At 50.7% G+C, this 24,268-nt stretch overlaps 2 protein-coding genes across 4 annotated transcripts in view; one reads left to right on the top strand and one right to left on the bottom strand.

Annotated features, from left to right (window-relative positions):
- The window catches only part of MED12L (mediator complex subunit 12L), a 146,472-nt gene that overhangs the window by 21,063 nt on the left and 101,141 nt on the right, over window positions 1-24,268 (top strand). The window contains exons 8-15 of the mRNA XM_068144913.1: window positions 724-873; window positions 2,202-2,301; window positions 3,591-3,727; window positions 8,339-8,470; window positions 9,805-9,931; window positions 13,925-14,139; window positions 15,251-15,355; window positions 16,252-16,428. Of these exons, the coding sequence (XP_068001014.1) occupies window positions 724-873; window positions 2,202-2,301; window positions 3,591-3,727; window positions 8,339-8,470; window positions 9,805-9,931; window positions 13,925-14,139; window positions 15,251-15,355; window positions 16,252-16,428 (1,143 nt within the window). The remainder of the gene's footprint in view (window positions 1-723; window positions 874-2,201; window positions 2,302-3,590; window positions 3,728-8,338; window positions 8,471-9,804; window positions 9,932-13,924; window positions 14,140-15,250; window positions 15,356-16,251; window positions 16,429-24,268) is intronic.
- Window positions 18,324-22,557, bottom strand: GPR171 (G protein-coupled receptor 171). 3 transcript variants are annotated; one of them, XM_068144905.1, is made up of 2 exons: window positions 22,471-22,557; window positions 18,324-19,961 (listed from the first exon to the last, which is right to left on the bottom strand). In XM_068144905.1, exon 2 carries the CDS (start codon window positions 19,910-19,912, stop codon window positions 18,905-18,907), a length of 1,008 nt encoding a protein of 335 aa, XP_068001006.1. In that variant the 5' UTR covers window positions 19,913-19,961; window positions 22,471-22,557; the 3' UTR covers window positions 18,324-18,904. The 3 variants fall into 3 exon arrangements, with proteins under 3 accessions (XP_068001006.1, XP_068001005.1, XP_068001007.1); XM_068144904.1 differs by lacking the exon at window positions 22,471-22,557 and adding an exon at window positions 20,802-21,261; XM_068144906.1 differs by lacking the exon at window positions 22,471-22,557 and adding an exon at window positions 20,849-20,894.

Genomic DNA, 24,268 nt, shown 5'->3' with positions numbered 1-24,268 from the left:
AAATGGGAACTGAAGGCATAGATAGTGAAATAATTGTTTAATAGTGAGGAAGAAAAATCATACAGTAGTTCACGGGATGTCAGGGGTGGGAAGGGACCTCTGGAGATCTTCCAGTCCAACCCTCCTGCCAGAGCTGGACTATAGAACCCAGCATAGGTCACACAGGAATGCATCCAGATGGGTTTTGAAAGTCTCCAGAGAAGGAGACTCCACAGCCTCTCTGAGCAGCCTCTTCCAGTGCTCTGTGACCCTTACAGTGAAGAAGCTCCTCCTGATGTTGAAGTGGAACCTTTTGTGCTGTAGTTTCCATCCATTGCCTCTTGTCCTGTCACAGGGCACAAGTAAGCAGAGGCTGTCCCTTCCTGACCCCCAGCCCTCAGATATTGATGGACATTGATCAGACCCCCTCTCAGTCTTCTTCTCTCCAAACTAACCAGCCCCAGGGCCCTCAGCCTTTCCTCACCAGGCAGTGCACCAGTCCTTTCAGCATCCTAGTAGCCCTCCCTTGGACTCTCTCAGGTAGATCCCTGTCCCTCTTGAGCAGGGGCATTTCCTCAGATGGATGTTTTCAAGCAGTTGTGCCTAGGCTTGTCTTTTGGGTTCTTTTGCTGCAGTAGCTAGACCAAAAGCGATTCTGGTCTCATGGCTTCTCTTGCTGCAGGGATTGTTTATTATGTGTGCTTAGAAAAGGAATCACTTCTCTGTTGTACTGTTGCTTTGCAGACTGTAACTCTCTGTTGCCCAAGTGCCTTGGTGTGGAATTATTCCACAAATGAAAACAAGAGCATGAATCCAGGCTCACCTCTGGATTTACTTCACGTTGCTCCATCTGGTTTGCCGATGCCAGGTGGGAACTCAGCCTTTAATCAGCAGGTAAGCTCTGTCTCTTGCTTTGAATCCCAAGTGAGCACACAATCACAGCCTGCAGTGGGTTGGAAGGGACCCTCAAAGGTCATCTTGTCTACCCCCTCCTGCAATAAGCAGGGACACCTCCAACTAAATCAGGCTGCTCAGGGCCAAATCCAACCTGGCTTTGAACACTCTCAGGCTTGGAGCCTCCACAGCTTCTCTGGGCAGCCTGTTGCAGTGCCTCAGGACCCAGGAAGAATGTCTTCCTAATGTCTCATTTGGGAGCATGAAGACTACAGCCAGGTTTAGCTATTCCTGCAGGGTTCATTCCCAGACCAGCATTGTGACTTTACTTTGTCTTCCCTTAGTGAAACTAACAGGAAGTGTATTTACCTTCAGATGTTTTCTGTTGCCAAACTGAAATCAGTTTAAGTTAAATAAGAGGAAGCCTGAGGGAAAGTGTTGTGGAATATGACTTTTAGAATCATAGAAAACACAAACCAAGGGCAACAGACCAACCATGCTGCTGCCAGTGTTGAGGGCTCTGCAGGATAGCAGGCAGCAGGAGAAACAACTCGAGTGCACAGGGGAAGTCACAGAATCACAGACTTGTCAGGGTTGGAAGGGACCTCAAGGCTCAGCCAGTTCCAACCCTCCTGCCATGGGCAGGGACACCTCACACTACAGCAGGTTGCTCACAGCCACATCCAGCCTGGCTGCAAACACCTCCAGGGATGAGGCTTCCACCACCTCCCTGGGCAACCTGTGCCAGGCTCTCACCACCCTCATGGGGAACAACTTCTTCCTCACATCCAATCTCAATCTCCCCACGTCTAGTTTTTCTCCATTCCCCCCAGTCCTATCACTCCCTGACACTCTCAAAAGTCCTTCCTCAGCTTTCTTGGAGCCCCCTTCAGATACTGGAAGGCCACAATGAGGTCTCCTGGGAGCCTTCTCTTCTCCAAACTGAACAGCCCCAACTCCCTCAGTCTGTCCTCATAAGAGAGGTGCTCCAGCCCTCTGCTCATCCTCGGGTCCCTTCACTACCTGACACCCTATAAAGTCCCTCACAGTGCCCTTTTGGTGGATTGAACCTAAGGAAAAGATGTCTTGTTGTGCAAGCTCATAGGTGACAGACAAAACATTTGAATGGAACCTGCTTGGGTTTGTTGTTCCTGAATGTTAGTGTGTTGTGGAACACCGCAGGGTACCCTGCTCCTGCTGGGAGAGCTTTCAGGAGCTTCAAATGACAATTGAGACTTCCCACCACTAGCTAATTAGCAGCTCGCGCTCTCTCTCTCTCTCTCTCTCTCTCTCTCTCTTTTTTTCCCTTCCTTTTTTTCCCCCCACAGGTTCGGGCAAAGATTTATGAGGTAGAACAGCAGATCAAACAAAGAGGCCGAGCCGTGGAGGTCCGGTGGTCTTTTGACAAGTGCCAAGAATCAACTGCAGGTAAGAGGACTCCCAACTGGAACAAAGGTGGTGGTGGGGTTTAAGGTTTGCTTCTGTTCTGCAGGGCAGCCCTGAAGAAAAGGATTTGGGGGTGCTGGTGGATGAGAAGCTCAGCATGAGCCAGCAGTGAGCACTTGCAGCCCCGAAAGCAAAGCAGAGCCTGGGCTGCATTCAGAGAAGCACAGCCAGCAGGGCTAGGGAGGTGATTCTTCTCCTCTGCTCTGGTGAGACCCCACCTGGAGTACTGTGTCCAGTTATGGAGCCTCTGTGCCAGGAAGGATCTGGAGGTGCTGGAAGGTGTCCAGAGAAGGGCCACGAGGGTGAGCAGAGGGCTGGAGCTCCTTTCCTGTGGAGAGGCAGAGAAGAGTCTGGAGAAGAGAAGGCTCCCAGGAGACCTAATTGTGGCCTTCCAGGATCTTCAGGGGCCTCCAAGAAAGCTGGGGAGGGACTTTTGAGGGTGTCAGGGAGGGATAGGACTGGGGGGGATGGAGCAAAACTAGAAATGGATAGATTGCGATTGGATGTTAGGAAGAAGTTGTTCCCCATGAGGGTGGTGAGAGCCTGGCACAGGTTGCCCAGGGAGGTGGTGGAAGCTTCATCCCTGGAGGTTTTTTTCAGCAGGTTGTGAGCAACCTGCTGTAGTGTGAGATGTCCCTGCCCATGGCAGGGGGGTTGGAACTGTCTGATTCTTGAGGTCTCTTCCAACCCTGACAATTCTGTGACTCTAAGCTGGTCAGAGGAGCTGGGAGAGACCTGCCTGCAGAGCCTGAGAGCAGGAAGCAACAGAATGAGGGGGGACAGCCTCAAACTGTGCCAGGGGAGATTCAGGCTGGATATTAGGAAGAAATTCTTCACAGAGTGAGTGATTTGCCATTGGAATGTGCTGCCTGGGGAGGTGGTGGAGTCACCATCCCTGGAGATCTTCAAGAAAAGCCTGGATGAGGCACTCAGTGCCGTGGTCTAGCTGATTGGATGGGGCTGGGTGATAGGTTGGACTGGATGATCTTGGAGGTCTCTTCCAACCTGGCTGATTCTGTGATCTCCAGGGATGAGTCCCTAACCACCTCCCTGGGTAACACATTCCAGTGTTTAGCCCTTACCATCATTTTCCCTTTCACCTCCAGTGGTGATTTGCTTACCTTCTGCCACCTTCCACTCGATCTGTGGAAAATTTTCCTAGGCATCAGCCTAGAACTGCCCCAATGCTAGGGACAGACCTGGCAGGTGGAGGTCATTCAGTGTCTTCTTGTGTGAAACTTTCCTTCCACCTCTCTCCCTCCCACCTGTAGGGGTGACCATCAGCAGAGTTTTGCACACCTTGGAGGTGCTGGATCGGCACTGCTTCGACAGGTCGGACTCCAGCAATTCCATGGAGACACTTTACCACAAGATTTTCTGGGCCAACCAAAACAAAGATACCCAAGAGGTAAAGGCTGCCTTCTCACTGCCTGATCTGTACACAGCAAGCTTCATTTTCACTGAGGAGAGCTGGGTGGATGTCTGTATCTGATACAAAAGCTTTGTGGCTTGGTTTGTTTTTTCTGGTGTGATTTTTCTTTTCTGCTTGACATTTGGCTGGACACAGCCCTGATGGAGCAGGTGCAGAGGAGGGCCATGAAAACTCACCTCTGCTGTGAGACAGGGTGAGTTCAGCCTGGAGAAGAGAAGGCTCCACGAAGACCTAATAGCAGCCTTCCACTACCTGAAGGGGGCTACAGGAAGGCTGGAGAGAAACTGTGTGCAAAGGCCTGCAGGGACAGGACCAGGGGCAATGGCCTCAAACTAGAGCAGAGCAGATTTAGATTGGATGTTAGGAACAAGTTCTTCACCATGAGGGTGGTGGAACATGGGAGTGGGATGCCCAAGGAGGTGGATGAGGTCCCATCCCTGGAGATATTCAAGGTGAAGATCAAAAGGGCTCTGGGCAACCTGATTTAGTTGAGGATGTCCCTGCTGACTGCAGAGGGCGTTGGACTGCATGACTTTTGGAGATCCCTTCCAATCCAGACCATTCTATGATTGGGTTTATTAGGAGGAAACAGCTCTTTGCTGTTGTAATTGAAACCATCTATGTACTGGAAACCTCACAGAGGAGAAATGATCAGTCAGGGGGTTGGGGGTTGCCTTTTTGGGTTGTGCCAAGTAAAATTGCACATCATTGTTTGGTAAAAACTGTGTTAACATGTCTTGAGTACTTCATCATGAGTACTGCCCTCAGTTTTGGGCTCCCCAGTTCAGGAGGGACAGGGATCTGCTGGAGAGGGTGAAGTGAAGGGCTGTGAGGATGATGAGGGAACTGGAGCACTGCCTGGTGAGGAGAGGCTGAGAGCCCTGGGGCTGGTTAGTCTGGAGAGGAGGAGACTGAGAGGGGATTTAATCAATGTCTATCAATATCTGAGGACTGGGGTTCAGGAGGGAGGGGACAGCTCTGCTCAGCTGCACCCTGTGACAGGACAAGGAGCAATGGATATAAGCTGCAGCACAGGAGGTTCCACCTCAATATGAGGAGGAACTTCTTCACTGGGAGGGTCACAGAGCACTGGACCAGGCTGCCCAAAGAGGTTGTGGAGTTGTCTTCTCTGGAGACTTTCAAGACTCATCTGGGTGTGTTCCTATGTGACCTGTGCTGGATTCTCTGCTCCTGCTCTGGCAGGGGGGTTGGACTTAGAATAGAATAGAATAAACCAGGTTGGAAGAGACCTTCAAGATCATCGTGTCCAACCTATCACCCAACACCACCTAATCAACTAACCCATGGCACCAAGCACCCTGTCAAGTCTCCTCCTGAACACCTCCAGTGATGGTGACTCCACCACCTCCCCGGGCAGCACATTCCAATGGGCAATCACTCTCTCTGTGTAAAACTTCCTGACCTCCAGCCTGAACTTCCCCTGGTGCAGCCTGAGACTGTGTCCTCTTGTTCTGGTGCTGGCTGCCTGTGAGAAGAGACCAACCTCTGCCTGTCTACAACCCCCCCTTCAGGTAGTTGGACTTGATGATCTCTTTGGGCCCCTTCCAAACCCTAACATCCTGTGATCTTGTAGAAAGTAGTTGATGAATGAATTTTGCATGGTAAAATATTCTAAACCCACCTTGGCCATTGGAATCTGCTGCCCAGGGAGGTGGTGGAGTCACCTGGAAGTGTTTAAAAAGAGCCTGCATGATGCACTTGTTGCCATGGTTTAGTAGTCAGGAGGTGTTGGGTGATAGGTTGGACCGGCTGATCTTGAAGGTCTTTTGCAGCTTGGTTTACTCTGTATTCATGGATATTTGTGCACTTGGCTAGCTTTTCAGGTTCAGGTCTCTGAACTTGTGTTTGGGTCTTGCTTCTCGTGTTGGCTTTGAAGTCTGGCTGGATTCTTCTGAAGCTAGGAGATGTTTTTCGTTTCAAAGGGAGAAAAAAAAAAGCCCTGGGTTTGAACTCAGCTCTCACCAGCAGGGCTTGTGACAGATGCAGACAGTTAGTATTTGTCTTGCTGAGATCACTGTGCTGAAAGTGAAACAAACAAACAGAAAACCCCAACCGGGCTGTGACCGTGGGAAAGAAGGTTTAAGGATGCCTCTTTGGTTAGAAAGCTACAATTTAACACTTTGTTAGGGGCTGGATCTGAGGCTGTTGCAATGCACGGCCGGGTAAGAGAGACAAAATCCGATCGGCTCTGCAGAGCCAGCGTCAGCTTCCACAAGCTCAGCAACAGCACAAGGGGCACTGGGTGGAAATTGAGGCACAGGAAGCTCCATGGAAACAGGAGAAAGAATTATTTCACTGTGAGGGTGACAGAACACTGAACAGGCTGCCCAGGGGGCTTATGGAGTCTCCTTCTCTTGAGATATTCAACCCTCCCTGGATGCGTTCCTGTGTGACCTGTTCTAGGTGATGCTGCTCTGGCAGGGGGCTTGGACTGGATGATCTCTCAAGGTCCCTTCCAGCCCCTAACATTCTGTGATTCTGTGATGTTCTGAGCCTTCTTGAGGTGTCTTTAATGATGTAGTGTTATCTGACTGCATCTAACCACAGCATTGGTGACATTAAGCACATCACTGCTGATGGGTAAAGAGAAGCATTTCCCCCTCCCCGCTGCCCACAGCCAATGTCATTTACTCTCTCTTGCTGGCCTGTGGCTGTGTTTCCTGTAAACTCCTCTGTGTGGTGTGCATGTACACAGCAGCCTTCTTCAGCACCCTCTTGGGTTTGGTGTTTTTTTGGAGGAGGATGACTTGAGGCAGCAACTTTCATGCTTGTGGGTGTGAAATGCCTGAAAGTATTCACTTCCTGAGGGTGCCCTTCTCATGTGTGTTTGAAAATGTCACTTTCTTGTGAGCTGCACAAAACATCTGCCCTTTATCTGTTCCCTTGTTAAGAGAGTTTTAATCATAGAATTGTTAGGATTGGAAGGGACCTCAAGGATCATCCAGTTCCAGCCTCCCTGCTATGGGCAGGGACCCCCTACACTAGATCAAGTAGCTCAGAGCCACATCCAGAGCTACACATGGAAGTGGGTTCAAAAGTAGGAGTTCATAGCATTGCTTGAAGTGACTGGAGTAAGGTCCAGCCTGAAAACCACATCTGCTTCGTGTGCAGGGTTGGTCTCATGTTTGAGTGTTCAGAGAGGGCAGCCAGCTCAGGCAGGAATGAGGAGCTTCAGCAGGTCCAGTTCAGTAGCACAGAAGGAAACAATCCTTCCAAAGCGTGGGTAATTATGGAAGCAGAGGCTGGATGGGCACTCAGCAGCTTGCTACATCCCACTGCTGCCCTGCAAATACAGATTTCCTGTGCACATTCTCTGTTTCTTATGAATGTCTGAGTTGGCTCAGACAAAAATTGAGCTTTTGGGGAGATTTTTGACCTTGGTGATCTGGTAGGTAACATTGCTAGAGGCTGTCTTATGCTTTTTAATGTGTCACTGTGATGTAGGTCATGGTCTGGAAACAGATGAAGGAGGTTTGGAAGAATTTATGCAAGGAAAGAGTAAATTCCCTGTGGTTAACTGGGGTGAGAGGCTCTGTGCTGTGCTTTTCCTGTGGCTCATCAGGCAGAAACCCCTTTTCTGTGTTTGTGAAGCAACTTTATGATAAAGGAAAATTTGATGATCAGCAGTGTGAAAACTGAGATTTCCTTCCTTTGCTTCCAGATTATATCTTGTTTAAAAACACAACAAATAAAGCAAATATGTGGACCACAAGTTCTGCATGGGACAGTGTAGTGTGGTGTGGTAAACCCAGGCTGGCACCCATGGCAGCAGCACTCAGCAATGTGCCTTGGTGGCCAAGAGGGCCAATGGGGTCCTGAGGTGCATTAAGAGGAGTATGTCTAGCAGATCCAGGGAGGTTCTCCTTCCCCCTTACTCTGCCCTGGTGAGACCTCACCTGAAATACTACATCCAGTTTTGGGCTCCCCAGTTCAGGAGGGACAGGGATCTGCTGGAAAGAGCCCAAGGGAGGGCTACAAGGATGCTGAAGGGACTGAAGCACTTCCTGATGAGGAGAGGCTGTGAGCCCTGGGGCTGGTTAGTCTGGAGAGGAAAAGTTTGAGAGGGAGAAGACTGAGAGGGGATTTAATAGATGTTTATAAATATCTGAGGGCTGGGGGTCAGGAGGGAGGGAACAGGCTCTGGTCAGCTGCACTCTGTGATAGGACAAGGGGCAATGGATGGAAACTGCAGCACAGGAGGTTCCACCTCCTCAACATGAGGAGTAACTTCTTCACTGTGAGGGTCACAGAGCACTGGAACAGACTCTCCCCAGAGAGGTTGTGGAGTCATCTTCTCTGGAGACTTTCAAGCCCCATCTGGATGTGTTCCTGTGTGACCTGTGCTGGATTCTATGGTCCTGCTCTGGCAGGGGGGTTGGACTGGATGATCTCTGGAAGTCCCTTCCAAACCCTAACATCCTGTGATCCTTTGTGCACCTGGCAGTGCTAAAGAACAAAGCTCAGCTCTTGTCTCAGTCCCCCAGCAGGCTGGTGGCTGCAAGCTGCTGGGGAGCAGGCTGCTGTGAGGGTGACAGTGTTTTGTGTCTCTGTTCTCACCCCGAGCAGGGAGCCCCGAACGATGAGGCCGTGGTGATGCTGCTCTGTGAATGGGCTGTGAGCTGCAAAAGGTCTGGTAAGCACAGGGCCATGGCTGTAGCCAAGCTGCTGGAGAAGAGGCAAGCAGAAATTGAAGCAGAAGTAAGTGATTTCTACTTGTGGAGCAGTGTCACCAGTGTGCATAACAAGTAAGGTAGTTCTTAGGAAACATCACTTTGAGCTCATTACAGACGAGTAAGTTTGGTGGCTTTTGGAGCCCTGGGGATTGCTGTTGTCACTTTACAGCTTTTTAAATTCTAGATAACCTTAAAATGAAACCCAACCCAGTTCTAGTTAAAATCAGAATAACCAGCAGCCTAACTCAGAATGTTCTGTGCCAGCTGTTGGCTCGAGCTGTTTTACTTCTGTCAACTACTTGCCCAAAGAAAGTAGTGCTGCTGACACTGGAGTCCCTCAAAAAGAGGCTAGGGGTCTGGCTTTGGGGGCAGGGCTGGTCAGCTGGTGGAGGACTCTGGGAAGATTCCAAAAGTAAGATCCATTTGGGGGCTAAATGTAAGTGGAAGTTTAAGTCCTGCATTCATACAAGACCTTAGTTTTCAGAGGGGTGATTAAACGTTTCACTGGAGAGCAGGATGCTGCGGTGCCACCTTGGGTGTAAACTCTTACCTGTACCTTGTGGCAAGTGCTTCTGCGCCAGCTCACACAGGCTGGCACTTGAAACTTCAGCAGCAGGAGCTGTGCCCTGGTCCCCACAGCCTTGCTGCAGCTCTGGGCCAGGGGACGTCCCCAGAGCTGGGGCACTGCTGCCTTGGCCTCACTGCTATCCAGTTTTTTACCTAGGGAAAAAAGTGTCCCCAGGACAGTGCTGTGATGTCTGTTCAGCCTGGTGTGGGGACAGGCAGGTGAGAGCACTCTCAGAAGGGCATCTGTCTGTGAGACACCTTGAAGTGCAACAGGACCTTGACTCTGCAAAGCCTCTCTGCTTTGTCTGCTCCTCACCACAAAGCCTTGCTTAGAAGGGAGCTGGTGGCTCTTTCTGCCTCCCTTACAGGAAATCCACCCTGGCCAGAGATATTTTGCCCTGGTTACTGTAGTATTTAGTGTCCTTTACACAAACAATTTCTGTGGTCACAGTGATCCTGGAAGTTCTGTATCTTACATTTTTGCTTTTACATGAACCCATGTCGCAGATGATGCCTCAGGCATTCCTGCTTGATCAGTAACCCACAGTGATCAAATGAAACACCTTAGAAACAGCCCCATAGGCAATAGGGAAAACCTGCTCTAGAGCAAGTCTGGGGGTCATGGGGAGGAGGGGAAGGACCCGATGGGGAGGATCCCATGAGGAGGAGGGAGAGGACCCCATGAGGATGAGGGAGAGGATCCCATGGGGAGGAGCTGCCTCAGAAGCACACTGAGAATGCTGTGCGGATTTGTGTGTGCCTACAGCTGTTGTTATTTGTTTGGCTGTGCAGAGATGTGGGGAATCCGAAGTCCTGGATGAAAAGGAATCTCTGTCTTCAGCCTCCTTGACAGGTTCCAGTCTTCCTGTTTTTCAGAATGTCCTGCTAAGGTTTTTAGACACACAAGCTCCCTCATTATGTGAGTATGAACTCATTTGTATCCCAAAGTAGGTCAGAAGCAAGTGGGCTGCTGTCTGTCTGCTGGGGCTGCTGGTTTGCTGTAGCAGGAAATGGTTTCAAGCTGCACCAGGGGAGGTTCAGCCTGGATGCTAGGAGATGCTTCTTCACAAGAGAGGGTTCTCAAACATTGGAATGGTCTGCTCAGGGCAGTGGTGGAGTCACCATCCCTGGGGGTGTTTAAGCAGACTGTGGATCTGGTGCTTAGGGACATGGTTTAGTGTTCATAGAATCAGTCAGGGTTGGAAGGGACCACAAGGATCATCTAGTTCCAACCCCCCTGCCATGGGCAGGGACATCTCACACTAGATGAGGCTCATCCAGCCTGGTATTAAACACCTCCAGGGATGGTGGCCTCGACCACCTCCCTGGGCAACCCATTCCAGGGCTTCACCACTCTCATGGTGAAGAACTTCCTCCTCACATCCAGCCTGAATCTCCCCACCTCCAGCTTCATTCCATTCCCCTTAGTCCTATCACTACCTGATATCCTAAGAAGTCCCTCCCCAGCCTTCTTATAGGCCTCCTTCAGATAATGGAAGCCCCAACTCCTTCAGTCTGTCCTCATAGCAGAGCAGCTCCAGCCCTCTGCTCATCCTCGTGGCTCTTCTCTGGACACCTTCCAGCACGTCCAGATCCCTCTTGTAATAGGAGTTCCAGAACTGGAGGCAGTGCTCCACGTGGGGTCTCACCAGAGCTACGAGTAGAGGGGGAGAACTAGCTCTAGTGTTGAGCCTGCAGTGCTGGGTTAAGGATTGGACTGGCTGAGCTTGGAGGTCTCTTCCAACTAGATGTTTTCTGTGATTCTGTGTTCCACAGTTTCCACAATCACCTTCTCTGTTTGCTTGTTTGCTTTGAAATCTGCTGCCTTGTTGTGGGATCTTTCTGTGGTTTGGATTCCTCCCTTTCCACAGGAGGGAGGTTGGCAGAAACCACGTTTATTTCTCTTTAAGCTGTAAGAGACTGGGGGGAGAATGGCTTGCACTCTGTGCATGTTTGACAGCAAACACTTCCCCTTTGACCCATCCACATTCCAAGTGCCTGGCTGAAACTGGAAGCTGTTAGCTGACAAATGGGTGGATTGACAAAGGATTTTTGTTCATTGTTAGGTTGCTCTGTGAAATGACTTGGCCTAGAAGCCTGCCTGGTAGCGTAGTTTAGTGCAGTTTGGGTTTTTGGGTGCCCTTAAAGCAAACTGAAATCTCTCCACATCCCAAAAAGGAGAAACTTCTGGAAAATGTGCTGCAGGCTCTGAGGTATTGGCAGTGCTCTATTTTGGTGCCAGTGCTGACCCTGGGTTGATAAACCATCCCAACTATTTGTGTTCTGCTTGTTCCCAGCTAACTTGAGCTTGTAAAGCAAAGTTGGGTTTTAGATCGATGAAGGTGCTTTGGATTTGGTAGCTCTGCAGCTGGAGGTTTGGTTGCCCAGTGGAGTCAGTGTGGTATAAAAGCTCTTTTCCTGCAGTGTGGGACAGAAGAAGTCAGATTAAATATAGCTGCAACAAAGCAGCTTAACAGCATGATTTTGTGTTGTGTTTCTCTAGGCTTTGCTGTGGCACTGCATACTAACCCACTCTGCATTGGGTTAGGAACTGGCTGGGGGGCTGAGCCCAGAGAGTGGTGAGGAATAGTGCCACATCCAGCTGGCAGCCAGGCACTAGTGATGGCCCCCAGGGATCAGTGCTGGGCCCCATCCTGTTCAATATCTTTATTGATGATTGGGATGAGGGCATTGAGTCCACCATCAGTAACTTTGCTGATGACACCAAGCTGGGGGCAGGAGTTGATCTGTTGGAGGGTGGAGAGGCTCTGCAGAGGGACCTTGCCAGGCTGGGCAGATTGGCAGAGGCCAAGGGCATGAGATTGAACACATCCAAGTGCCGGGTTCTGCACATTGGCCACAGCAACCCCATGCAGTGCTACAGGCTGGGGTCAGAGTGGCTGAAGAGCAGCCAGGCAGCAAAGGGAACTGGGGGTACTGGGTGACAGTAGGCTGAACATGAGCCAGCAGTGTGCCCAGGAGGCCAAGAAGGCCAATGGCATGCTGGCCTGCATCAGGAACAGTGTGGCCAGCAGGAGCAGGGAAGTCATTCTCCCCCTGTACTCAGCACTGGTTAAGCCACACCTTGAGTCCTGTGTCCAGTTCTGGGCCTCTCAGTTTAGGAAAGATGTTGAGATGCTGGAAGGTGTCCAGAGAAGGGCAACAAAGCTGGGGAGGGGTCTGGAGCACAGCCCTGTGAGGAGAGGCTGAGGGAGCTGGGGTTGCTTAGCCTGGAGAAGAGGAGGCTCAGGGGAAACCTTATTGCTCCCTACAACTCCCTGAAGGGAGGTTGTAGCCAGGTGGGGGTTGGTCTCTTCTCCCAGGCAAGCAGCACCAGCACAAGAGGACACAGTCTCAAGCTGTGCCAGGGGAGGTTTAGCCTGGATGTTAGGAAGAAATTCTTCATAGAGAGAATGATTGGCCATTAGAATATGCTGCCCAGGGAAGTGGTGGAGTCACCATCCCTGGAGGTGTTTAGGAAGAGCCTGGATGAGGCACCTGGTGCCATGGTTTAATTGATTAGATGGTGTTGGGTGATAGGTTGGACTGGATGATCTTGGAGGTCTCTTCCAATCTGGCCTGGTCTGGTCTATTCTATTCTATTCACTGGAAAAGTAAGAACATTTGATGAACTTTTCCCTGATGTCTGTGTGTGTGTGAGCACAGTTTAGTAGATAAAGCACACCACACTGTCAAGCTTTAGTAACAGATTGCTTTACATCTTGGGGGCCTCCCATGCAATGATCTTGAGCTGCCTGCACAGTTGTCAGAAGGTTTTCTGTTGTGAATACAAGGGCTGTAGATAAGGTGGTTGCGTTTCACAGTATCACAGTATAACTAAGGTTGGAAGAGACCTCGAGGATCATCGATTCCAACCTGTCACCACAGACCTCATGACTAGACCATGGCACCAAGTGCCATGTCCAGTCCCCTCTTGAACACCTCCAGGGACGGTGACTCCACCACCTCCCTGGGCAGCACATCCCAATGACAAACGACTCGCTCAGTGAAGAACTTTCTCCTCACCTCGAGTCTAAACCTCCCCTGGCGCAGCTTGAGACTGTGTCCCCTTGTTCTGGTGCTGGTTGCCTGGGAGAAGAGACCAACCCCTTCCTGGCTTCAACCACCTTTCAGGTAGTCGTAGAGGGCAATGAGGTCACCCCCTGAGCCTCCTCTTCTCCAGGCTAAACAATCCCAGCTCCCTCAGCCTCTCCTCATAGGGCTTGTGCTCAAGGCCTCTCATCAGCCTTGTTGCTACAGTAATGCAATCTGAGAGGAGAAGGCAACCACTGGGGCTCTGTTACAGCCCAGAACTTCAGCTTTAGTTTTTCACCCCCCAGGGAATCTCCTCACCTTTTCCCCCTCTCTTCCTTTTTATTTTTTTGGGAGTGTTTAACACTGTAATTAACTTCTGGCACCACCCTCTCCCCCCCAGACTGGGGCAGATGTGTGTGGGCTAGGATGCTTTGGAGTCCTCTGCTCTCTGCAGTGTCTGTCTGGAGCTGACAGAGAGAAACATGCAATTAGATGGGAAATGTTTTTTTTTCTGACCTGTGTAGGATGCCTGAGACATTCTTAGCAGGCTTTTAGGGTGGACATGAGGAGGAAGTTCTTTACCATGAGGGTGCTGGAACACTGCAACAAGTTGCCCAGGGAGGTAGCTGAGGCCCCATCCCTGCAGATATTCAGGGTCAACAAGGCTGTGGGCAACCTTATCTAGTTGAGGATGCCCCTGCATGTGGGTTGGACTTAGATGATCTTTGGCGGTCCCTTCCAACCCAAACCATTCTCTGATTTTAGAATCGATCAGCTGGGGTTTGCAGTTTGGGTAGCTGAGACCCAAAGACTTAACAAGCTGAAACTTCTGCTCTAACCTTTCTGGTTTTTTTTTCTTCCTTTTATTTTTGAGTAGCTGATCCAAACAGTGACCATGAGAAGACAGAGTTTGTGAACTTGGTGCTGCTGTTCTCTGAATTCACGCGGCACGACGTCTTCTCCCACGATGCCTACATGTGCACTCTGATATCCCGTGGAGACCTGTCCCTCACTGCAGCTCCCAGACCACACTCACCTAATGGGGATGTGGTGGAGGAACATTACTCCAAGGATCATGATGTGAAACTGGAGGTAACACTTCAGGATGTTTCTCCTGTATTTTGTGCTCTGTTTTGTTAAACATCAGTTTTGAGCGCAGCGTGAGGGCTTCGGGCAGGGGCCGCGGGGCTGCGCGGCGTGAGGGCTTCGGGCAGGGGCCGCGGGGTTGCGCGGCGTGAGGGCTTCGGGCAGGGGCCGCGGGGTTGCGCGGCGTGAGGGCTTCGGGCAGGGGCCGCCGGGTTGCGCAGCGGACAGGGGCTGCGGGGTTGTGCAGCGTGAGGGCTTCGGGCAGGGGCCGCCGGGTTGCGCGGCGTGAGGGCTTCGGGCAGGAGCCGCGGGGCTGCGCGGCGTGAGGGCTTCGGGCAGGGGCCGCGGGGTTGCGCGGCGTGAGGGCTTCGGGCAGGGGCCGCGGGGTTGCGCGGCGTGAGGGCTTCGGGCAGGGGCCGCCGGGTTGCGCAGCGGACAGGGGCTGCGGGGTTGCGCGGCGTGAGGGCTTCGGGCAGGGGCTGCGGGGTTGCGCGGCGTGAGGGCTTCGGGCAGGGGCTGCGGGGTTGCGCGGCGTGAGGGCTTCGGGCAGGGGCTGCCGAGTTCTCACATTTTTTTAATCTCCTTGTCTCTTTCCCTCTCTTGGAGAGGAGTGAAGGTGGTCCACTAGCCTCATTCCTCTGTGTGGCTGTAAACATTGCTGGTTTAGTGCAATACTGAACTGACAGTTTTCTGTTGGTCTCCCTGTTGATCTCATGGCCAATGAAAATGGGAGGGGTTTCTACAAGCTGCCTTCTGTGGCACAACAAAGTGGGAAATCACCCTTGGGGATATACAGGAGCCAGCTTCCTGTTCTGTGGGTGTCCCTGGAGCAGAATTGCTCATTGGGGATACACTTCAAAGTTTTGTTTCCCCCTTTGACTCCTGCTCTTTTCTCTGCCTCTGTGGATTTCTGCTTGAGAAACAACTTCTGTGAGTTGAGGCTTTTCAGAGAGGTTTCACAGTGACTACGTGAAAACTTCTTGCTGTCAAGGCTTTGTTTTCCTGATTCTTACTTAGGTGGAGTGCTTGGCTTGTTAACCTGTGATCAGTTAAATGGGTCTTCAGTAAGATGTGACTGATCCTGGTTGTTTTTTTTCCCCTCCCTGGCCATTGTCAGGACCACAATATTATGGAACACATGGGCCTTGACTCGGGAGCCACCAGTATTTTTGATGATGTAGACAAGAGTGACTTTAAGGCAGAGTTTGGTTCGGAGTTTCCAGTAGGTTTAACTTCTGATTTTTCTGCATGCCTTTGGTGCCTGTGCCTGCTCCTCCCCGTGGTCCCAGCCCATGGCCTTGGGCATCCAGTCTTTGCTCTCTTGTGTCACTACCTTCTCTCTCTGCATCTCTGCTGTGTGCCAGCCTACTGCTCTCCTGTTCACTTGCACAGTCCCCTGCCTCTCCTTCCCTTCCTGGCCCTTGTCCCAGCACATTCAGAGTGCTGTGTGTTAAACAGGAGTAAATAAGCAGAACTGCCAATTTATTTGGCATCCCAGAACCCCACTGATACCACTTGCTTTTCAAATGGCTGTTCAAGTTTTGGCTCTCTCTTCCAAACCTCTTTTCCCCTTCTCATTTTTCCTTGCTGTCAGCCTGATTCTGCATGGCTCTTGAATCTCCTAATTTCTTCCTCTGGACTGATGCTGATTCTGCACCCTCAGGGACTCCTGTGCCTAGACCTGTCAGTGCAGATTGCTTGCAGGACACTGGGACCCCTTTTTTAACCTGGCATCTCTCATACTGGTGGCTTCACCCATGCCTGCCCACAGTGTCTCTTGTCACTTCCCATTTCACCCTTTCCATTCTTCCCCTCCCTCACTGGGGTATCTCCCTGTGGTTTCTGTGTCAGGGCAGCACAGGCAGCGTGGCAGTTGCTCTGAACTGTCATCCTTTGTTCCCCAACCTGGTGCTGCTGCTGTAAAACCTGTCTGATAGCAGCAGAGGTATGCCTGGAGATACAATGTGTGTGTCTGTCTCTGGAATTTCAGGCTTGATTCGGATTGCCTTTGCCTTGTCTAAAGCTCCAATGTTTCAGCTCCTGTCTCTGACTGCACTTGCTTGAACCTGGGCAGCCGGAGGTTGCGCTCACCTGGAACCTTTGTTTTACATGACTCAGATTTTCTCTCCGATGCCTGGGGAGCCCTGTGAGAATGTGAACTCCTCCTTAGACAGAAGGATTTCAGTTGCCAGCGAGAAGTCAGTCAAGAGGGAAAGACTGAGGGAAGTGATTTTCCCATCCAATTACGACCTCCTGCGCCACTTGCAGTACGCAACGCATTTCCCTATACCTCTGGTGAGTGACCTCTGCTTGTGTGCCCAACAGTGCTGCCTGCTGTGACAGCAGAGCCTCTGAAAGAAGGAGAGCTCCCTGCCTGCTGTGACCTCTGCCTGAGGGCCCCATGGCCACACCATGGCTGTGGGGTGGGTTCAGAGCAGCCCATGGTCATCCCTGTGGTATCCAGATGGGCTCAGGGGAAGGAGAGCTGATATTGTGTGCCGGCCTCCTTGGGCACCACGAGAAACCACCACATTCCAGGGGCTGATCAAAGTTTGCTAAATAGAGAACTTGATGTTGTAGTTGGGCAGATGGATGGGTACCAAAATATCTGACAGAAGCAGTTCTGACACGTACAGGACAGGAGAATGTTACTTCCTCCCACCCACTCCCCACTGCTTCTGGCGTGGGGTTTTGGCTGCCGCTGCTGTTGTGGTTGTCTGTAGGCTCATGGCAACTTCAGAAAGCCCCATGAATAACATTCCAGGTCCCAAAACCCCATTCAGATGACTTCTCATATTTTTCTGCTGTGCTGAGAAAGGGCCCAGATACTGAATGAGCCTCGAGCTGGAATGAGTCTAACTTGAGAATTGCTCTTATTGTTGTTGTACCAAACAGTAGTAACTTCTAAATGATGTTGAATGCTGTCAGTGCTAGGAAGTGTCCTCTGAGAGTATGCTGAGAAACCCACAGCTTGCTTTTGCTGTAGATGCCTCACTCCACTAAGTCTGGGTTCTGATTTATTGCAAGTGGACTGCTGTGAGAACACTGAAGTTGCTATTTCTGTTCACAACACTTTTGGATGCTTGCTTCAAGGTTTGATTCATATTTTGCCCATTTTAAGGCTCAGGAGGGGAAAAAAAATAAGGGTAACTTGGTTTTGTTTCTGGAATATTTTTGATTTGGAGATGGAGCTAATCCAGGTATCTGGGGCTTTCCTCTGCAAAGAAACTACAGATGCATTGTCTGTTTGGAAGGAATTGTCAACTAGAATGCTAATAAACTGAGTTGCTGTGTCCTAAAACATACAAGCCCAGAGAACACACTGGATACACACAGTACCTGAAGGGGGCCTACAAGAAGGAGGGGGAGAGGCTGTTTGCAAAAGACATCAGTGACAGGAGGAGGGGAAATGGCTTCAAATGAGAGAAGGGAAGATTTAGATTGGATGTTAGGAACAGGCTCTTTACTATGAGGATGGTGGGAGACTGGTACAGGTTGCCCAGGGAGGTGGTTAGGGCCCCAGCCCTGGAGATATTCAAGATGAGGCTGGACAGGGCTTTGGGCAACTTGATCTAGTGGAGGATGTCATAGAATCCTAAATCAACCAGGTTGGAAGAGACCTCCAAGATCATCCAGTCCAACCTATCACCCAGCCCTATCCAATCATCTAGACCATGGCACTAAGTGCTTCATCCAGGCTCTTATTGAAGATCTCCAGCAACAGCAACTCCACCACCTCCCTGGGCAGCACATTCCAATGGCAAATTACTCTTTCTGGGAAGAACTTTCTCCTCACATCCAGCCTAAACCTCCCCTGGCGCAGCTTGAGACTGTGTCCTCTTGTTCTGGTACTGGTTGCCTAGGAGAAGAGACCAACCCCCACCTGGCTACAGCCTCCCTTCAGGTAGTTGTAGAGATCATTAAGGTCTCCCCTTAGCCTTCTGTTCTCCAGGCTGAACAACCCCAGCTCCCTCAGCCTCTCCTCACACGGCTCATGTCCCTGCTTAGTGCAGAGGGGGTTGGACTGAGTGACCTTTGGAGGTCCCTTCCAACCCAGCCATTCTATGATCCTGTGATTTATCCTTTTTATCTCAATTTCCTTGCATTTCCTGTAATAACAAGTTAGCTTTTCCCTGTTTTCTTGAGGCAGCAGCAGTAGCAGCAAGGAGAGGCCATGGAACTTGGCAAGGACAAGACACTTCTTTATTAAAAACTGTAGGAGTGATGTAAGCTGATAGAACCATTTCTAATTAGTGCACCTTGAAATCACAGGATGTTAGGTGTTGGACCTCTGAAGATCATGTCCAGCCCCCCTGCCAGAGCAGGACCATGGAATCTAGCACAGGTCACACAGGAGTGCATCCAGATGGGTCTCCAGAGAAGGAGACTGGAGTAAATAATGCCCTTTGAAGTACTTTTTATGTTTAACTGTATGTATGAAAACTCTGCAGCTGAAGAGCTGCTGTTAAGTAATCCCTTGGTGTGCCACATTGAAGGGAGAAAAAGGTGAGCTGTGTGCCATAAATAATCACACTGCTGTGTTTGAGCCTGTCTGGACAGGCTGTGTCCTCCAGCAATGCTGATCCCTGTAGATCATCACTGGTATATGGAGCTGAAAGGCATTGTTGAACACTCTGCTCCCTCACACCTGTGATCTGACTCTGTAACAGGGCCAGCTGGGTCTGGTCAGGGGTTTTTCTCCTCCTGCTTGGGTTGTGGTTGAGCAGGAAGGTTGTTGGCCACTGCAGGCAGGCATGCAGCGGCAGAGCAACTATTCATACTGTAGGTGCCTCAGCTGGATGTTAGCCACTTCTGCCTCTGCTGTACCCTTCTGTCCTGCACCTCTGTCTGTGGAAGCCTTTCCCTCCTTGGCTGCTGTGAAAGTCTCAGTAACCTTCAGCCTGAATGATTTGGAGAGGTGGTAGTACAGGATGGGGTCGAAGCAGAGGTTGGACACGGCAAACAGCAGGGTAGCTTCTTTGGCCTTGAAGAGAGCTTGCTTGAGAGAGCAGCTGGTTATGGTGTGGCTTTGGCTGAGGGTGTAGGGGATGCGGACAATGTGGTAGGGGAGGAAGCAGAGCAGGTAGCCTGCAGTCACCAGCAGGATGCTGATGAGGGCTCTCCTGGCGTGCGCGTAGCCCTCGCTGTACTTGTTGCGGTAGAGCTGCCTGACCGCCAGGAAGTTGGAGACCAGGATCATGGCTGAGAAGTTCAGGAATATGGCTGTGCAGATGAAGTTGGTGAAGACGTGCCAGTCCCTCCCAAATTTGCTCTTGAAATCGATGCAGGTGGCTCCAGGCCTCTCTTCAATGGTTCTGATGGGGATGGCCATGTTGGGCACCGTTACCAGGAGAACCATCGCCCACACGGCAGCAGACAGCACCTTGGCGAAGCCTGGCTCCTGAATCCGGTAGATCTTGGAGCTGTGCATCAGCTGAAGGCAACGATCCATGCTTACAAAGCCCAGGAATATGATGGATAAGTACATGTTCAGGTAGATGAAGCAGGCTGTGACTTGACAGTGGAATATCTTCAGTTTCCAGGACGCCACTCCTAGGTCGACAATGATCTTCACCGGCAGCGCCAAAGTCAACAAGAAATCGGCTGTCAGGAGGTTCATTAAGTAGATGCTCATGCACTTCTGTTTCTGGCCTCGTTGTGTGAATGCCCAGAGTGCAAAGCAGCTTCCAATGAATCCCACAAGGAAAATCAAATAGTAAAAGTAGGTGAAAGGTTCCATTTCTTCACCCACTTGGCAGTGGGAAACGTTGCTCGGCATGGTAGGCTTCTTGTGCGAGTTGGTTTTGCTGTGAGGGGACAGCAAGGCCCTGCAAAAGGAACCAAGAGTCACAGAATGTTAGGGGCTGGAAGAGGCCTTGAAAGTTCATCCAGTCCAACCCCCCCCGCCAGAGCAGGAGCACCTAGAGCAGATCACACAGGAACACATCCAGGTGGGTTGGGAGTATCTCCAGAGAAAGAGGCTCCACACCCACCCTGGGCAACCTGTTCCAGTGTTCTGTCAGCCTCACAGTGGGGGAAAAAAAACCCTCTTCCTTGTCTTCACATGGAACTTTCTATGCCTCAACTTCCACCCATTGCCCCTTGTCCATCGCTGACATCAGCTTTTTCTGAGCAACAGGAATTTTGGTTGATTCATTTCATGTGGGAAAAAAAAAAAGTCAATTAGGAAGAAATATTTCCCCCCCTCCCTTGTGCTGCTTCACAGAAACTGAAGAGAGCTTTGTTCTCATGTTGCAAAAAGTTTGGAGACGTGTCAGAATTTCTTCTTGAGAACATAAAGAGAAATGAATGAGCTAGCCCAAGCCCCCCCCCCACCCAAGCCAGCAGAGGAATGGTTTGACTCTCTTGAAGATTTAAACATCTGGTTACTAATGGGGATCATAGGATCAATAAGGTTGGACAAGACTTCAAAGATCATCCAGTCCAACTTGTCAACCAACACCTCATGACTACTAAACCATGGCACCAAATGCCACATCCAGGGCAGAATGACTTCCCTGCTCCTGCTGGCCACACTGTTCGTGATACAGGCCAGGATGCCATTGGCCTTCTTGGCCCCCTGGGCACACTGCTGGTTCATGTTCAGCCAGCTGTGAAACAGCACCCCCAGGTCCCTTTCTGTTTGGCAGCTCTCCAGCCAGTCTGACCCCAGCGTGTAGCACTGCATGAGGTTGTTGTGACCAAAGTGCAGAACCTGGCAGTTGGATTTGTTGAATGCCATCCTGTTGGACTCTACCCATCTGTCCAGCCTGGCAAGGTCCTTCTGCAGAGCTCCCCTAACCTCTAACAGACCAACTCCAGTCCCCAGCTTCTTCTTCAGAACATGAAGAGGAGAAACTTCTCCACTAGAAATGAATGAGTTAGTCCAAGCCAGCAGAGGAATGGTTTGACTCTGAAGATTTTAGTATCTGGTTACTAATGGTCATACTGGAGCTTCACAGCTTCTGAACAGCTGAAACTGTGCCTCTACACCCAGGGTGATGCCTGCAGCAGTCTTGTTCTGTGAAAGCTGTGTTGAGTTGGAGGTTGATGCACTGTCAGAGCGATGCTGGGAGGTCTTGGGGGTGATGATCCACAAGTCCTGAGCAGCCCTAAGGTTTTGCAGACTCCTCTCTCATCCTGCCTGAGCAGAGGAGAAATGAATGGCTCATTTTTAGGAAGCTTTTAAAACACATTTTGGAAGAAGCTTTTTAGGCTTCCTTAGGAATTACAGGGAGGTAAAGCAGACAGCTTTGGGTCTTCTTTTAGCTAAATCCTACTACTCCATGACCAACCAAGCCTGGTTGGTTTCGTTGTTTGCTTGCTGCACTGCCAGACTGCCACACAGAATATTTGGGGAAAAGGGAGACAGGTTCATTAGAGTTTCTTGGAATGAAAGCCAATGTGTTTGTCTTGAATAACATCAGTGCAGCACTTGTATTTCATTATAGTGTATGTCAAAATGAGGAACGATGTAAGAGGACCGCTGCATTTGCACTTTGGTTTTCTGCTGTAAGACACATCCAGATGTGCACAGCTCATAAACCACCATGATTGAAGGTACTCCTAGGATTTAAAACAAGGGAAAAAGCAGCTTGTTTCATGCAGTTCACAGGCTCACAGGGTGTTAGGGGTTGGAAGAGACCTCCGGAGATCATCCAATCCAACCCTCCTGCCAGAGCAGGACCATAGAATCCAGCACAGGTCACACAGGAACACATCCAGATGGGGCTTGAAAGGCTCCAGAGGAGGAGACTCCACAACCTCTCTGGGCAGCCTGCTTCAGTGCTCTGTGAGCCTCCCAGTGAAGAAGTTCCTCCTCATGTTGAGGTGGAACCTCCTGTGCTGCAGCTTATATCCATTGCTCCTTGTCCTACCCTGGGTGCAGCTGAGCAGAACCTGTCCCCTGCCTCCTGACCCCCAGCCCTCAGACATTTATAAACAGTTATTAAATTCACTCTGTCTTCTCCAGACTACAAAGCCCCAGGTCCCTCAGCCTCTCCTCACAGGGAGAAGAGTTTGCTTTCTCTTGTCCTGAAGTCACTGAGTTTGACTTAGTTGGGTGCAGGGCTTGTCAGCCTGGTCCTGAGCCGGTGGGAGCTGTGCCATGGCACAGCCCTGCTCACCCTCTGCAGCACAAAGAGGCAGCCCAGCAAAGCAAGCCCTGAAACCCTCCTAGAACAGGAGCCTCCAGGGATTTAGCACAGCTGCAGCCCAGTAACAGTGATTAGAGGCAGAGCAAGGGCTGCTTTGCTTGAGCCTGGCTCTTTGCTAATATTTCAGACTCTGTATTTACCTAGCTCTAGATAGCCTGGGACAAAGACTCAAAGTACCTACCTTGTCCTGGTGCTCTCTGGGGCCTTCTGAGCAGGATCCTGCAGGGTCTGATACCTTGGAGGCTCTCCCAGCCCAGTGGTGTGCTGTTTGTTCCTCTGCCTGCATCTGCTGGGGTTTCAGAATGAGCCTGTGGTTTGTAGCTGTGCTGGCTGACGCACTTCAACCCAGCCTTCAAACAGCTAAACCGCAGGGAAGGTACCTAAAAGAGAGGCCACAGGAAGATGTCAGTGTTCATGGAACAGCCCAGAGAGCTCTTTTCCTTTGCAGCAGCTGGGCTTGGGCAGTGCTCCCCTGTACCCTCTGCCTGGCTCCTAAGGCGCTGAGCCGCTCCTCAGGCACTTGGGGCTGTGCAGGATGAAATGGAGAATGATGGGGAGGGAACAACTGCAGAAGAGCTGAGGCAGGCACATTGGTGTGGCCAGTCCATGGATTAATGCAGGTATTGCAATTCAGAATGTGTTTTTGTGGGGGGAAGGTAGTCAGAGCTGCTTGAGCTGTCCACACTGGGGAGCTGAGAGGGCTGGGGAGCAGTGCTGGGAGCGAGCTGGTTCTTTGTGGTCCTGAAGGCAGGACCATCCTCAGCCTCTCCTCCTGGCTTCAGGCCTGGAGATGTAACCTTGAATGTTCACTGTGTGTTCATGTGTGCCAGAGTGAGGAGACAGATTTGGCCTGGCCAGCCCCAGAGTGGGAGCTTCCTCATGTACTTGTAAAGCTTCATCTCATTCTTCCCAGGCTCTTGACCTGGGATGTCAGTGGCTGCTGCTTTGCTTTTGCTTTTGCTTCTAAGAATCTGAAATTCTCTCCCCCTACATGTCTTACATTTAAAATTTCCCTGGAATCAGGGGATGCTGTAGTAAGGTTGGGGTCAGGCTCTGCTTCCAGGCAACTTTGTGTGAGGATGAGAGAGCATGGCCTGGAGCTGTGCCAGGGGAGGCTTAGGTTGGATGTTAGGGAAGCACGTCCTCAGGGAAAGGGGAATTAAAGACTGGAATGGGCTGCCCAGGGAGGTGGTGGAGTGTCCATCCCTGGAGGTGTTTAAGGAAGGATTTGATGTGGCACTCAGTGCCATGGTCTGGTTGGTGTGGTGCTGTTAGGTCATAGGCTGGACCTGATGATCTCAGAGGTCTGTTCCTGCCTCAATAGAATCATAGAATCAACCAGGTTGGAAAAGACCTCAAAGATCATCAAGTCCAACCTATTCCCTAATCCCTAACACCTCCTGACAGCTAAACCATGGCTCCAAGTGCCACATCCAAGCCTTTTTTGAACATCTCCAGGGATGGTGACTCCACCATCTCCCTGGGCAGCACATTCCAATGGCCAATCTCTCTTGCTGGGAAGAACTTTCTCCAATAATTCTGTGATTCTGGGTAGATAATCACAATCATGTGTGTCAGGGTGAGGAGGCAGATTTGGCCTGGCCAGCCCCAGGGTCGCAGCTTCCTCATGTACTTGTAAAGCTTCGTCTCATTCTTCCCAGGCTCTTGACCTGGGATGTCAGTGCCTGCTGCCTTGCTTCTAAGAATCTGAAATTCTTCTCTCCCCCTACATGTTTTCCATGTAAAATCTCCCTGGAATTGGGGGGGGGGGGGGTGGTGTAGTTTACCCCTCTGTCAGTGTAATATTCCTTTCAGTATCTTCTCTTTTTATGGAGTGCTGATATTAAGGCACATTTCCTTGCAGTCAGTAGCATTTATAACTCCAAACCTTTTGGCCATTTGTCAAGTGCTATCTAAAAGTTAAAAAAGACACATTATGGATATAGGGAAATGTTCATAATCAAGGTTTTGGGGTTTTC

Source organism: Melanerpes formicivorus, unplaced genomic scaffold (assembly GCF_026170545.1).
Source record: "Melanerpes formicivorus ecotype bairdi unplaced genomic scaffold, bMelFor1.0.p_v2 SCAF_12, whole genome shotgun sequence".
Classification (NCBI taxonomy): domain Eukaryota; kingdom Metazoa; phylum Chordata; class Aves; order Piciformes; family Picidae; genus Melanerpes; species Melanerpes formicivorus.
The sequence above is the reverse complement of the archived record's forward strand: the minus strand, read 5'-3'. Positions and strand labels throughout refer to the sequence as shown.